At 50.5% G+C, this 13,056-nt stretch overlaps 5 protein-coding genes across 5 annotated transcripts; 4 read left to right on the top strand and 1 right to left on the bottom strand.

The window, feature by feature from the left end:
• The first annotated feature begins 74 nt into the window (after nt 1-74).
• BO79DRAFT_196218 (NuoI/complex I 23 kDa subunit family protein) lies at nt 75-1,346 on the top strand. Its single transcript, XM_025681183.1, has 3 exons — nt 75-420; nt 575-840; nt 898-1,346. The coding sequence occupies exons 1-3, from the start codon at nt 143-145 to the stop codon at nt 1,026-1,028; spliced, it is 675 nt and encodes a 224-aa protein (XP_025538971.1). The 5' UTR covers nt 75-142; the 3' UTR covers nt 1,029-1,346.
• Nucleotides 1,347-2,323: 977 nt separating this feature from the next.
• Nucleotides 2,324-2,776, top strand: BO79DRAFT_149164 (uncharacterized protein; the record flags this gene model as incomplete). The annotated part of the gene is made up of 1 exon (XM_025678573.1): nt 2,324-2,776. One exon carries the CDS (start codon nt 2,324-2,326, stop codon nt 2,774-2,776), a length of 453 nt encoding a protein of 150 aa, XP_025538970.1.
• Nucleotides 2,777-3,125: 349 nt separating this feature from the next.
• On the bottom strand, nt 3,126-6,573 carry BO79DRAFT_288043 (putative 60S ribosome biogenesis protein Rrp14). The gene is made up of 6 exons (XM_025688647.1): nt 6,189-6,573; nt 5,888-6,110; nt 5,713-5,823; nt 5,311-5,482; nt 5,117-5,200; nt 3,126-4,999 (listed from the first exon to the last, which is right to left on the bottom strand). The coding sequence occupies exons 1-6, from the start codon at nt 6,433-6,435 to the stop codon at nt 3,497-3,499; spliced, it is 2,340 nt and encodes a 779-aa protein (XP_025538969.1). The 5' UTR covers nt 6,436-6,573; the 3' UTR covers nt 3,126-3,496.
• Nucleotides 6,574-8,995: 2,422 nt separating this feature from the next.
• hel10 (putative high expression lethality protein Hel10) lies at nt 8,996-10,174 on the top strand. Its single transcript, XM_025682604.1, has 2 exons — nt 8,996-9,334; nt 9,399-10,174. Exons 1-2 carry the CDS (start codon nt 9,036-9,038, stop codon nt 9,691-9,693), a joined length of 594 nt encoding a protein of 197 aa, XP_025538968.1. The 5' UTR covers nt 8,996-9,035; the 3' UTR covers nt 9,694-10,174.
• Nucleotides 10,175-11,498: 1,324 nt separating this feature from the next.
• BO79DRAFT_196211 (mitochondrial 37S ribosomal protein uS2m) lies at nt 11,499-12,918 on the top strand. Its single transcript, XM_025681182.1, has 3 exons — nt 11,499-11,553; nt 11,623-11,820; nt 11,896-12,918. Exons 1-3 carry the CDS (start codon nt 11,526-11,528, stop codon nt 12,792-12,794), a joined length of 1,125 nt encoding a protein of 374 aa, XP_025538967.1. The 5' UTR covers nt 11,499-11,525; the 3' UTR covers nt 12,795-12,918.
• The last annotated feature ends 138 nt before the right edge of the window (nt 12,919-13,056 follow it).

Raw genomic sequence — 13,056 nt, 5'->3', positions numbered from 1 at the left:
GCAGGCCGGCGACCCAAGCAGAACTTCGTCGACTTCCACCTCCAACCGCTTCTGGTTCGAATTGCTGCTGTTCCCCCCCCTCTGTCAATTGACCTCCCCCCTCGTCATCCCCGCTCTTTCGCGCGCTTCTTCGACTTCCGCGATGGCCGCCCCCAAGTCCGTCGCCAGGCTCGTCGCCTACTCTCGTCCTACAGCCTTCCCTCTCCGCTCTTCGCCCTTGGGATCCATCGCAAACTTCTCTTCCTCGGTGAACCGGGCAGCTACGCCAGCTGGTCCCCCCCAACCGGGCTTCCGTCTGCCCCCTCCGAAGAAATGGGACGAAGGCACTGAGTCTTCTCTCGACAAGGCCGGAAAGTACTTCCTTATGGCTGAGTTGTTGCGCGGCATGTACGTCGTGCTGGAGCAGTTCTTCAGACCTCCGTAAGTCGTCCCATCCAGCTTCGTCAGGTCCGCCTCGGTGCATATCATCATCAGAACTTCTCGTGGACCTTCTAAGCCTGTCTATTGCTTTTCATTATCTTGAGGAGGATTGTTCTGTCTCAATGGACCTGCGGCTGATGCGCTGGTCGTTTAGTTACACCATCTTCTACCCCTTCGAGAAGGGTCCCATCTCCCCCCGTTTCCGTGGCGAACACGCTCTGCGTCGCTACCCCACCGGTGAAGAGCGCTGCATTGCCTGCAAGCTCTGCGAGGCTATCTGCCCGGCCCAGGCTATCACCATCGAGGCTGAGGAGCGTGAGGATGGAAGCCGTCGCACGACGCGTTACGATATCGACATGACCAAGTGCATCTACTGCGGTTACTGCCAGGAGAGTTGCCCTGTCGATGCTATTGTTGAGAGTGAGTAACCAGTAAAATTATGTAGGACGTGAGTCGTTTACTGACAATGTCGCGTAGCTTCCAACGCCGAATATGCCACCGAGACCCGTGAAGAGCTGCTGTACAACAAGGAGAAGCTTCTCGCCAACGGTGACAAGTGGGAGCCCGAAATTGCTGCTGCTATCAGAGCCGATGCTCCTTACCGCTAAGCGGCACCTGTATTTGCCAATGATGACACCGGACACGGTGTCCATGTGACACTCCCCTTGAAAGAGATGCGAGAAAAACATGATATTAGAAAGAGAGTCTTTCCGACCTAGAAAGCCTGGCTTGTAGCCACTCCCAATTATCCCCCACGCTGTACATATCTCACGCCCACCCCCCTTCGCCTCCCTGATTACCTTCTGTACTAGTCGGGTCTACCGGAATTGATCAGATCGGCCACTCGATTCCGGGTCTGGTTTTGTCTTTGATGTTGAAGGAAATCCTGCATGTTGTGTTGTTTTTTTTACTCTTGTTTGTCTAGGGATCCAATCAAAGAATTTTTCCTTTGTTATGTGCTAGAACAGTGCTTAAACAACGACCTATCAATGCAGCAACCATGCTCAACTATAAGCTATGGTACCACATAGCAATACACTGGTCTGCCATACTCTCCGCCACTCACTCACAACCCAACCAAGCATGCAATATTCTCAACACTGCGGCACTCAGCTAGCAATTTCTCTCAACCCATCACCCGCCTATTGCTATTACCTACTCCTATCAATCGAAATCATCGGATATATCCCTACCCTCTCATGCAGACCCACCCATACCCAGCAACATAGAACATAACCACCCCTATGTCCGATAAGCTATAGTGGATAAACCCATCTCGCCCGACATGATACTTTCACAGTATACAGAACACCTACACCGCAACTCTGCCTCCATATCCAAGAAGAGCCTAGACCATCCACAAAAGCATACGATCCATACGAGTACCTAGATAGATGATACTCAACCACAGACCTCCCACGGAACAACCACTCATCTCCCCACAAAGTAAAAGGGAACTGCCATTATTTTCTCCTTCAATCTCTGGTAGCGACGAGAACGTCCCGTCCCGTAGTCTGTAACAAAGCCACAGAGCTAGTAGACTAGGTTAAGGTTAGTGTTGGGAGTTTCTTTGTGCAGTAGCAGGTTGACACGTTCCAGTACTGGTAGATGAATGTAGGAGAATGCCTTGACATAGCCCTTATATTCATATTGTGATACACTCCAGAGCTCTTAAGCATATCTGTAGACCCTTCTAGACTTCAATATGTCCCATCACCTCCTGCATATGGGAGGGGTATCGCTCACGGTATGTCCCAAACATCTCCCAAAGTCATCAACTTCAATGTAACAGCATAGCTATATAAGCCCTTCCATCACGAGATGGCTTTTCTTACAATGAGAGAATCACCATCCCATCCCATCCAACCCAACCCAGCCCTCATACCCTAACTACCCATCAACAATGTCCCTAACAACGACCACCCTCTCCCTCCTCGTCTTCCACGGCTCCCCCCTCGACTTCATCAAATACCGCCACGCCGTGCTCCTCCTCACCACATACCCCGACAATCAACAAAGCATGTTCCACATCACGGGGCCCCCCGGGGGATTTAAATTCGTTGAGGTAACCGGGGCGAATCCCACGCAGAGCGCGAAACTAGAGCGGAATATCCCCGTCGTAACGACGGTAAGTGGTGATAATAACTCTACTACTATCTCTAGGAAGATGATCAGGGATGCGTGCGCTAGGGTTAAAGTGCGGAATGATCTCCCCGGGTGGAATTGTCAGAATTGGGTGGGTGAGGCTTTGTCGGAGTTGGTCAAGATTGGGTGTTGTACGGAGGTGCAGAGGGGGTTGGCTGTTGATGGGATGGTGGATGCGTGTTTGGAGGCGAGGGATGAGAGGTTTGCTTGATTTCTTTCTTCAGTTTCATATATTGGGGAGGGGTTTGAGGTTGAGGTTGAGAAGGGGGGTAAAAGTTTTGATGATGATAGATTGATAGATGGTGGTGATAGATGATAGATGATGGATGAGTGATGATGATGATTGATGATGGGTAACTCTTTCGGGTTCATGACTTATGAGGTATGACTTGGACTGAGTTACGACATAGACAAAAGTTTGCTGGCAGACAATTCTAATGAAGATGATGACTATTGGTATGCATGGTTAGCTAAGGTCTCTTTATAGAGTCTTGTCTCTTAGCTACTGTGCTGCGAACTGCATTGTGCATACTCAATCAAATTCGTACATGAATGTAGTAGTTGTGCAAGCTCAGCTGGCATAAGAAACAACAAACAAAGACAAAAAATGCTTCGTGAGATTCGGTATATATGCACAAAATGAACAGAGAACCTCCAGAGTTTAAACTCCCCAAACACCGTTTCTCCAATGCCCGCACTCCCTTCAACTTTTTGGTCTCGAGCTTTCTTTTGCTCAATCTGTAGCATGTTTCTGCTCCTCTCTGAGTTTTCCCTTTTGTTCTTCCTTTTTCCCTTTGGTTTGTTTTGTTTTTGAATCTTCCGGCCCCCATTCTTCTGTGCATGTATGTACACATGATCAGAGATTGCAGCTTGATATTACACTTTGGACGGGTCTCCACTTCTTCTTCCAACACAGCAGCACAATGTTTGCTTATTTCTTGCCTCCAGACTTGGCCTTGAAGCTGCCCTCAAAGCCCGGTCTGGACTTCTTCTTACCTCCTCCGGCCTGCTTCTTCTTGCCGCCTCCCTTGTTGCCCTTCTCCTCTCGGCGCTTCCGGAGGTTCTCTTCACGCTTCTGCTGCTTCATGTCCTTACCCTTCTTCACAGCTTCCAGACGCTCCTTCCATTCGCGCTCAGACTTCTTCTTCGCCGATTCCTTGCGCTTAAGCGCCTTCTTCAGCAATGATGTGTCGTCACGGACCCGTTCACCATGTGCCCGCTTCTTCGCGTTAAGCCATAGGTCCTTCTCCTCGATGTCAGCCCGCTTCTGCTCGTCCATGGCGGCGAGCTTGGCCTTCTTCGCTTCAACAGCCTTCAGGGCTGCGGCAGGGTCTTTAGGACCGTGGCTCTTAGGTTGCTCCCGGACTCCGGAAAGAGTGGGGTCGGCGTGTTGGCCATCTGCGAAGACAACGCGGCCAAAAGCGTAGTTGTTGTTCGAGCCGACGGAATCAGCGGGTGAGCGCGGGGAGGCGAGAAGGGATCCCGAGCCACCAGGAGAAAAGCGGCGGACCATGGCTTCATCCTTCAGCCGTTGCTCCTCTTCTCTAGCCTTTTGGCGCAGCTCCTTCTTGTGCGCTTTGCGTTGCTCGGCTTTTTGGCGGCGAGCTTCGATTAGCTCTTGACGGTTTCTAGCGGGCTTTCCGTTGAGCCCATCGGCATGGCGGGCTGCGCGAAGTTCATCGAGCCGCTTCTGTAACCGTTGCTTAAGCTCATCGGGGGTAGGCTTGAGAGGCTTAGGTTCGGAGGTGGAGGATTTGGAGGCTTCGGTGGGGGGAACAATGGAGGATATGGAAGAGCTGCCCGATTGGGGATTGGAAGCATCGAACCCAGGGGAGTTGGGGGTGGACGCAGAAGAGGATGGTTGTTCTTCTTGTTCGGCGTTGAACTCGAGCGAGAGACCTTCGGCGGGGACGCCATCCGCAATTTCACTGTCATCACTATCGCTGTCCTCTTGTTCTTGTTTTTGTTCCTTGGTCTTGTTGGCGGGGGTCGACTCGGATTTTTGCACAGCAGGTGTCTCGGTCTCTTCGGGCTGCTCGGCTACCTTGACCTTCCTAGCGGCTTCCTTGGCCTTCTTCTTCTCCTTCTGAGCAGCTTTCTTCTGGGCCTTCTTTTCCTCCTTCAACTTCTTGCGCGCTTCTGCCTCTTCAGCCGACTTGGCGGGTGTGCGCTCCGCATCGGCCGAGTCTTCGGCCTGCTTTTGCTTCTTTGAGTTGGCATCTCCTCTCTTCAATCCTTCCTTGGGCTTCTCGGAGCCGAGTTCGCCGTTATCAGAAGAGTCGTCTTCTTCCCCATTCCCTTCCTCGTCACGTTTACGCTTGCGTGCATTCTCGTCCATCACATCCTTGGCTGACTTGGCGGAATCGGGGTCCAACTTTGCCCGCTTGGCTTCACGGGCCTGCTCCTTAGTCTGCTTCTTGCGCTGCCATTGATCCTGTTTCAGGAACCACTGGTCAGCTGTGTCTAAAGCGCGACGCTAAATGAGACGAAGGGAGAAAAGGAAGGGCAGGAGGAAATTTTGCAGCAAGAAAAGATTGGACAAGTCACATACACTGCCATCTTCGCCGTAATAAAATTTCGCCGGGATCAGCGACAGTAAACCGTCGAAGGCCTGAGCATGGCTTCGCAGGCGTTCCTGAAGAAGAAAAAATAGAGGAGGTCAACCTCGTGATCGGGCATAATGCAATGCACGGAACAACACACCTCGATATCATCCATCCTTCAAGAAACAGAGTGACCGCAGACCTTCCAAGGGATCCAAGCCGTTGAACCAGTAATATACTGGAGGTTGATGAGAAATTTGGGCAACGCTCGGTCGAACGTAGTGAAGGCCGCGATACCTCGAAAAAATTGGGTGGGCAGGTTGAAATCTTGGCGCTCTGTCTCCGCTCGGCTGTTCACCGCCCGCGCACACAGACTGTTGTTCGGATTAATGTTTGACCTTGTGCAGTAGCAACTGGTCAATGAGATTACAGCTACTCGATAACTACAGTACTATGCTCACTCATCATTATACAGCTACCATAAGTCGGTGCACAAAAGACATGAATTTGTTCACACCATACAGAAAGTCATCAACTTCATTAAGAACCCCATACCATATAGACAGCGGGTTTCCTCATCAGGTACCAGCCCATGATGATTTACTCTTGCACTTTCAGTAGTGCTGGCACTGGCACGTCCAATTCCGGACATTCTTCGCTTTGAATCTCAGTGATATTGTCATAAGGAAATGGAATCGTCCAGATCAAATCGAACCTAGATAGGAAACCCATTCATTAGTAATTCATCTAGTCTATGACCAAACCCTCTAATAACTTACCGATCATCAGGATATTCAGGAGGGTCCGCATATCCCAGCTCCTGGACAATCTGCCTCATCTTACCATGGCGCCAGGAGATCAGAATATTCCCTGTTCCCTTGAACTCTCTGATCCGTTTCGCCACACACTTAACGTGATTGCGCTTGCAGGATGTATCAACGGAGAGGCCAAGGTCTTGTGCGACGGGGAGGACGGTCTCATAGGAACGCCTATGCTGGCCTCCTGAGCAGTCACCAACATAAACATTAGCTTATTCGACCTGAAAGTAGGAATAACCGCCTGAGATGCGCCATATCTTACGCTTATTGATCTTAGGTGCCATCACATGGCCTATTTCATAAGGTGACCCCACGCCGAATACTTCCCGGAGGCACTCGGCGCGTTTGAACCCATCGGCATTTAGTCCACTGTCCCCAGGATCTGGGGGTTTCTCGCCATGACGGATGAGATACACTGTCGGAGGGTTGGGGTTGGGCGTAGATGTTGGGGATGCGTATAAGATGGTAGAAAGGCATAAGGGGGATAGTAGAATGAGCACGGATTTCATTTTGTGTGTAAGGCCCAGCTGATGCACTATATATATCCGACAATATTTGCTGGGGTTTCAGACGTAAGGTCAACACACATCGACAACTAGTATAGGTCAGGAGTCCTTTGATGAATGATCTCGAAGTCGAAAGACCGTAGAAAGCTCCCTCATTTTTTCTGCATTCCAGGGAAGGAACGCTACGCACTATTTAAAACAGAAGCAAATACGCAGTGGCACCCCCTGCCACCTACAGGCGTGGATCTACAATTGTCGCACACCATGATTGCAAACCCAACTATGAGCGAATTTTCAGGATGATCCATGTGTTCATCGTAGTCAAAGAATAATTTCGGTGACGGTCGTAAGTGGGTGCTGGTTTACAGTTGAAACATGCTTCCCTCGCCCCCTCCATAGTATACTACTAACTTACTGATGCCGCAGTTGTCGGTCAGGCGGGCTATCCACCACGAGAGGCACCGCGTAAAGTATAACCTTAAAGGCGACCAATCTGTTTGCTTCCACCAGCTGGTCGCTGGAGTCAGATGATGATCTGTCTAGACTAGTTCTTGGGGATTTTGAGGGGCACTTTTTTGAGAGCACCTTGCGAATACTTGAGATGTTTATTGATCGAGGAATGAAATGAATTATGTGGTGCCGCGTGGGCTGGCTGAGTGTAGGAAGCTTGAGATGTGCAACATGGTAGTGCGGTTAACCTTGCATTTTGCGTATGCTGGGGAGATGGTTGTACTGCGTTGGTTGTAAGGGGTTTGGAGTGAATCTTGGTATGATAAGGTTTGATAAAGATGGGTAAGTGGTTGCTTATTGCTGGGTTGGTGTTGTAAGGCTGTAAGCACTGTATAGTGGTTGATTATGGCCCCGCGTCTTTATACATAAAGGAAGGCACTTGGGTCCGTGGATCATTCCATCGTGATCGTGATTCTACGAGGGATGACCAAGCATGGTATTTGCAGATTGCCCAGCTTATTATTCAGCCTTCTGCCATATTTTAGAAATTATTTGCTGCCTACAGTTGACATCATGCTTCAAGGTGGAATCGACCTTCAGCTCTGACATCCCGCCCGATGCTAGGCAGAGCAACAACAGCCGCCATACACAAGGAAGGGTGTGCGCCCTGAACTAATCTCGGCGCAGCACACCCGAGGATTCTAGAATGACATTCGACAAGGCTAACTCGGCCACCTGTGATCTACAAGATATCTAGACTACCTAAAACCGGGCACATCATCTCTCTATCTGCGTATCTGATCTGATCAACTGCCCAGTGGTGCCCCATAGCCCCGAGGCCCGGATCGTTGCAAGTTTCAACCCGCCAAGGGTCCAAGAGAAGCGAAACCCAGTAAAACTGCCTGGAACCAAAGACGAGTGATCCACTCAGAGACCAGATTCACTCCGGATCCCTCCACTGCTCGTACGTGTTCGCAACACTAGGCGGACGGAATTCTGCACTAATAGTGTAATAATGTGTCTGCCTGCTAATGCCGGTCGTTTTTGGACCCCAATTAGGAACAACCCTACTTACTTGGGTAAGTTGTACGTAGAGTACCCGGCAAACACGGAGATGTGCTATTCCGATGATCCGGCATTTCCAGGGAAGGGATTATGGGGGCTTATTTCGGTAAAAACTCCAGCAGATGGTTGCGATGTTGAGTCTGCCCAATAGGGTGGTGACTGGATGGTATTGGTACTATACAGTATCGGCATCGCGGCATCAGTACGTAGTAAGTACTATTTATGGATTCGCACAGCCATACTTAAGTAAATGTGCGCACGCAGTTGACTATTCTATGGCAATATGCAACAATGGTGGCTAAGCCACTGGGCGGCTGTGTGAGAGCCACATGTGAGCTCGGTATGATGTGTAATATTATACCATGGTAACGTCACCGATGTACCCGCGCTAACTCCGAGGCCGAAAATTCCAGTCGCGGCTAGCTCTGGCGCTTACTATGGGGGTGAAGGGAAAGTAAGGGGCCGGATGTGTAATGCGCTGCGTATCGAAGTAATTGCATAATGACAGGCATGATCAATCTATAGACGCCCGTTGGAATTTGCCACTGTCAGGCAAAGCAAAAGAAAAGGAAAAGTACCTGATCCCCAGGTTGGCGGGGAGCAATTCCGAAAGGAAGACCAGATCAACACCCGCCCTGCGCCCAAGATGAACACATGGCACAGCCACCCCGCGCTGCAAGGTGGCGGGGGATCTAGTGATTCCGTACGGCATCAGCCTCAACGAACAGCCACAATAGAAGTCGTAATCTCACTTCAAACCGGGTTAATTTCTGACCGGGGGCTGTGACTGAACAGCGTAATTACTTGTTCCCGTGTTTTCTCAGCTGGCGCTGGGCTCTTGGCGTAGCGGGGGCATCATTGAATCTTGGTGGGGCTCACCTTCTGGGCGAGTCAGCACTGCGCCTGCTCAGCCCTGCAGTGCCAGATCACCTTATCCAGTGGCCAAATATCCCACTATAAAAGGCCTGGGAACCCCTCGTTTTGTCTTACCTTCCATCATCTTACTAAATCCACTCCACTTCCTTCTTCTATCAACCTTACCTATTAATCAATCAACTACCTCTACAACTCCAATCCACATCATCACCATGTCTGGCTACGACGGATACAACAACCAGGGCTACTACGGCCACCAGCAGGGTGGTTACAACCAGGGCGGCTACGGCCAAGGTGGATACGGTCAGCAGGGCGGATACCCTCAGCAGCAAGGATATGGCCAGCAGGGTGGCTATGACCAGTACAGCCAGCACCAGCACCAGCAGCACGGCGGCCAGGGTGGTGCCTCTAGCGACTACTACGGCGGTGGTGGACAGTCCCAGTATGGTGAGGGCCAGTACGGCCAGCAGCACCAGGGTGGTCAGCAGTACGGCCAGGACCAGCGTGGCGAGTATGTTATATACACTATAGTACCTTGATATTCATGAGCTCTAGCTAACATTGTTTGTCTTTAGGTACAACCAGGGTGCCCCCGGCGGAGCTCAGGAGGGTGAGCGTGGCCTCGGTGGTGCCATTGCCGGTGGTCTTGCGGGCGGATTTGCCGGTCACAAGGCCGATCACGGAATCCTCGGAACCATCGGTGGAGCCATCATGGGAAGCATCGCCGAGGATGCCATCAAGAAGCACAAGCACAAGGACGAGCAGCAGCAGGAATACCAGAGCAGCTATGGTGGTTACCCCCCTCAGGGTGGCCAGTCCCACGGTGGCGGTGGCATGATGGACCAGCTTGGTGGCTTCTTCAAGCGATAGACGGTTCTCCTTCTCTCCTAAACCGATTGCTTTCTTCCTGTTTATTCTTACGAATTCCCTTGCGACTACCGTGAATGACTGAAATTTCGACTTTTGCTTCGTTCGGCCGGCCGGGTTTTGGATGAAGAATTATTGAATCGCTTTTTCTACATTTTCTTCTCATTGCTATTACTGAGATCGCTTTGCTTGTTACACATACCCGGCGCGGATGAAATTCTTAATCTTGATACCAACGCTGTATTCCAGTCTACATAGCTCTTCTGTGGTTACGTTACGAAGAATCATACAGTCTTTGGCCTCATTTACATTTGCTCCTGAGCAGTCATTTTGACAGCCGTAGAACTGTAAATTCCCACGTAGCTCCAATCCTTGGAGAGAAAATCGCGATCCGACCATCCTCCCACCACCCACCACTTGACCGATCTTCACGCATTTGAGTTCGCCCCATGATGTTAACAGGATGAGGGGTTTCAGGTTGGTGGCGGGGTGGAAAAGTCTCGACGACCCGACCCCACCCTTTGCTTTTCTGTCTTGTCTTATGCCGGAAAATAAGTTGAATCGTTGTGAAGGTGATCAGCGAAAGCCAGCTCATCATCAACCAGTAATGTCTGCTGTAATTTCTGATACTACTAACAGCAGGAAGTTTTGGCCCCCTCACAAAGATACCTCCAAGGATACTAGTAGTAATTGCCGGTTTAGTATCCGACAAGAAAACAAGATCCCGCACATTCCAACGGAAAAGAAAAAATGCCTCTTTACATTTCTTCTCCAACTATCTAACCCCACGTTACACAATCTAGAGGGCATAACTAGAGAAATAGATTGATGTAACCTCCTCCTCGTCTTGTCTACAATACGATGGTGATCATGTCAAAATGAGAAAAGCACACTTTCCCAAAGCGAATAGTGCGAAACTTCTGCGGCCCAACATGTCCCGGCTTACTTCTTCCCCTAACCCGAATTCCCCACCTTGACATCTCGATTACCTCAAACAGATAGATAGATAGATAGATAGAGAGAGAGATAGACCATCAATGATCGTGGCTGAGACTGAGCGGTTAAAGCGTCGGATGGATCACCCACACACTGCAAGTTGACTTTGACATATGACCTGACAAATAGTTAACATGGACAGGGATTGGTGAGTACGCGTGTCGCTTCATAGGCAATTGTTTGCCTCGTTTTGGGGCGGAGCAGGTTCGGTTTTGTGTATGTATATGATCGTCGTTTTCTCTGTGTGTATTGATATGTTGGGTTATGTATTTACCAACCTACCCTACTTTGTACTTACTTGCAGATTGGCATTTGGGCGGTTGACTACCGTGCTGTGTTCTGCATGATGGTCTAGGGGATGTAGTGGTCGATTGGTGGAATCAAGTGACATCCTGCGTACTCTTTCCGGGAGATGTCGGAGTGGTGTAAGTACAAGGTTTGTTATTGGGCTGTTGTGTTTGGTCTCTGCTGTTGAGGGATGGTTTGGCGGTCTGGGCGATATGCGAGTGCTACTGTTGGTTCGTTTGACGTTGTCTCTCGTTGTTAGGATCTGGTAGGTGGTCATGTTTGTGTTTGGCGGTTCTCTGGAACAATAAATCACCGTTCAGGTGGTGTGCTGCAATTACGAAGTAAGCAACTAGTAGTGTGAGATGGATGCATCGGAATTGCTGGGATCGAGTTGATTTCCCCGACATCTAGAACTGGTTCCGTAAACGGTTTAGCGTATCATCTACCCGCCTCAGGCACCTGTTGTTGCCAAGCCCGACATCAAAAGTTCGAGCGGAAGATTCCCTTGAACCAGCTGTGATAGACCAGAACTCCGGCCAACACAAGACAGTATGATTGTTCGGCAACTTGTGCGGCAAAGTGAGTTTATTCTATGGATTGGAATGATTGATAGGAAATATCGGTGCTGATTCCCCCGTCTTCATTCAGGCCGCCAGCTTCGGGCTCTTCCCCGTCAGTCGCGCATCTTGTCCCGATTCTCTTCCACGGAGACGACTGGCCAGACTCCAGTACAGACTATCGTTGCAGAGCAAGCACCTCAATTAGAGACGCCTGCACCGGCTGTTGCGGTGCCGGAGCCTGGTACATCTGGTGCACAAGAGAAATTGGATCCGAACACGCTCCGCAGTAAGTGCCGCAATATAATGGCCGTGAGGCCTGCCGCTGCCTGAAGGGAAAGCTAACACATCTTCTTCTTTCCAGGGATCAAATTCCACAGTCTCGGTAGCGATGTGACCGGCGTCTACCGGCCAGAGAGCCTCCTCAAAAACCCTCCCAAAGCCACCGACGTTACCCTCGAAATGCTCCTCGCCAACCAGACACACCTTGGACACTCGACTTCCCGCTGGAACCCCCAGAACTCGCGCTATATCTTCGGTATCAGGGAGGGAACCCACATTATTTCTCTTGACATCACGGCGGCTTACCTCCGACGTGCGGCCAAGATCGTGGAGGAAGTTGCCTTCCGGGGTGGATTAGTTCTCTTTGCAGGCACGCGAAAGGGTCAGAAGCGTGCGGTGGTCAGAGCCGCGGAACTGGCTCAGGGATATCACATTTTCGAGCGTTGGATCCCTGGTAGTTTGACCAATGGCCAGCAGATCTTGGGCCATTGCGACAAGAAGATCGTGAACGGCTTGGATGAGACGATTGAGGACCTCTGGAAAGAGGAATTGGAAGGTTACCGTGCACTTAAGCCCGACCTTGTTGTTTGCTTGAACCCCGTCGAGAACGTTGTCCTGTTGCACGAGTGTGGTCTCAACAACGTCCCGACTATCGGTATCATCGACACTGACGCCGACCCGACTCGTGTCACATACCCCATCCCTGCCAACGACGACAGTTTGCGTTCCGTGACTCTGATTGCTGGTGTGCTGGGACGGGCCGGAGAAGCGGGTCAGCAGAGAAGATTGGCGCTAGCGCGCAAGGGTGAGTGGACGTATAAACTCATGCAACCACTCCGTCAACAAGTAGAGGAGACGACCCTGGAGACTGCGGAAGGACAGACGCCTGAAGCCTCTCAGGATGTTGTGTCTGAGGAAGTCCCTTCTGAGGGAAGCCCGCTGGACAAGCCTAAGGAAGGGGCCTCCAAGGATGACGAATAGAGTCGAAGTGTTGACTATTGCTCTTATTGATATCTGTCTGTCTACATCTGAACTTTCGGCTGGGATTGTATTGTATAGGACATTGTAAATTTTCCTTTTCTCTGGTGTTATATCATGTATCAACAATGCTATTTGAATTGATCTTCTGGTCTAGTCTCATGGTTTAGGATAGTCTTGTCCATTTGTTCCCCTTAGCTGTTTGCGCAGTTCATGGCCGACCACGCCTTACGCCTAGGTTGACTGCGTTTCAGTCAGCCTCAAT

The sequence above is a fragment of the Aspergillus costaricaensis genome, assembly GCF_003184835.1.
Source record: "Aspergillus costaricaensis CBS 115574 unplaced genomic scaffold BO79scaffold_18, whole genome shotgun sequence".
Lineage (NCBI taxonomy): Eukaryota > Fungi > Ascomycota > Eurotiomycetes > Eurotiales > Aspergillaceae > Aspergillus > Aspergillus costaricensis.
The sequence above is the reverse complement of the archived record's forward strand: the minus strand, read 5'-3'. Positions and strand labels throughout refer to the sequence as shown.

What these genes read in the sequence shown, in the direction of transcription:
- hel10 (XM_025682604.1), top strand. Translation starts at nt 9,036, where the DNA reads ATGTCTGGCTACGACGGATACAACAACCAGGGCTACTACGGCCACCAG. An exon ending in GGCCAGGACCAGCGTGGCGA is followed by an intron (nt 9,335 to 9,398) that starts GTATGTTATATA and finishes GTTTGTCTTTAG; the next exon opens with GTACAACCAGGGTGCCCCCG.
- BO79DRAFT_196218 (XM_025681183.1), top strand. Translation starts at nt 143, where the DNA reads ATGGCCGCCCCCAAGTCCGTCGCCAGGCTCGTCGCCTACTCTCGTCCT. An exon ending in GAGCAGTTCTTCAGACCTCC is followed by an intron (nt 421 to 574) that starts GTAAGTCGTCCC and finishes CTGGTCGTTTAG; the next exon opens with TTACACCATCTTCTACCCCT. An exon ending in TGTCGATGCTATTGTTGAGA is followed by an intron (nt 841 to 897) that starts GTGAGTAACCAG and finishes AATGTCGCGTAG; the next exon opens with CTTCCAACGCCGAATATGCC.
- BO79DRAFT_196211 (XM_025681182.1), top strand. Translation starts at nt 11,526, where the DNA reads ATGATTGTTCGGCAACTTGTGCGGCAAA. An exon ending in TCGGCAACTTGTGCGGCAAA is followed by an intron (nt 11,554 to 11,622) that starts GTGAGTTTATTC and finishes GTCTTCATTCAG; the next exon opens with GCCGCCAGCTTCGGGCTCTT. An exon ending in GGATCCGAACACGCTCCGCA is followed by an intron (nt 11,821 to 11,895) that starts GTAAGTGCCGCA and finishes TCTTCTTTCCAG; the next exon opens with GGATCAAATTCCACAGTCTC.
- BO79DRAFT_288043 (XM_025688647.1), bottom strand. Translation starts at nt 6,435, where the DNA reads ATGAAATCCGTGCTCATTCTACTATCCCCCTTATGCCTTTCTACCATC. An exon ending in GGCACCTAAGATCAATAAGC is followed by an intron (nt 6,111 to 6,188) that starts GTAAGATATGGC and finishes GTGACTGCTCAG; the next exon opens with GAGGCCAGCATAGGCGTTCC. An exon ending in ATTACGGCGAAGATGGCAGT is followed by an intron (nt 5,000 to 5,116) that starts GTATGTGACTTG and finishes TTCCTGAAACAG; the next exon opens with GATCAATGGCAGCGCAAGAA.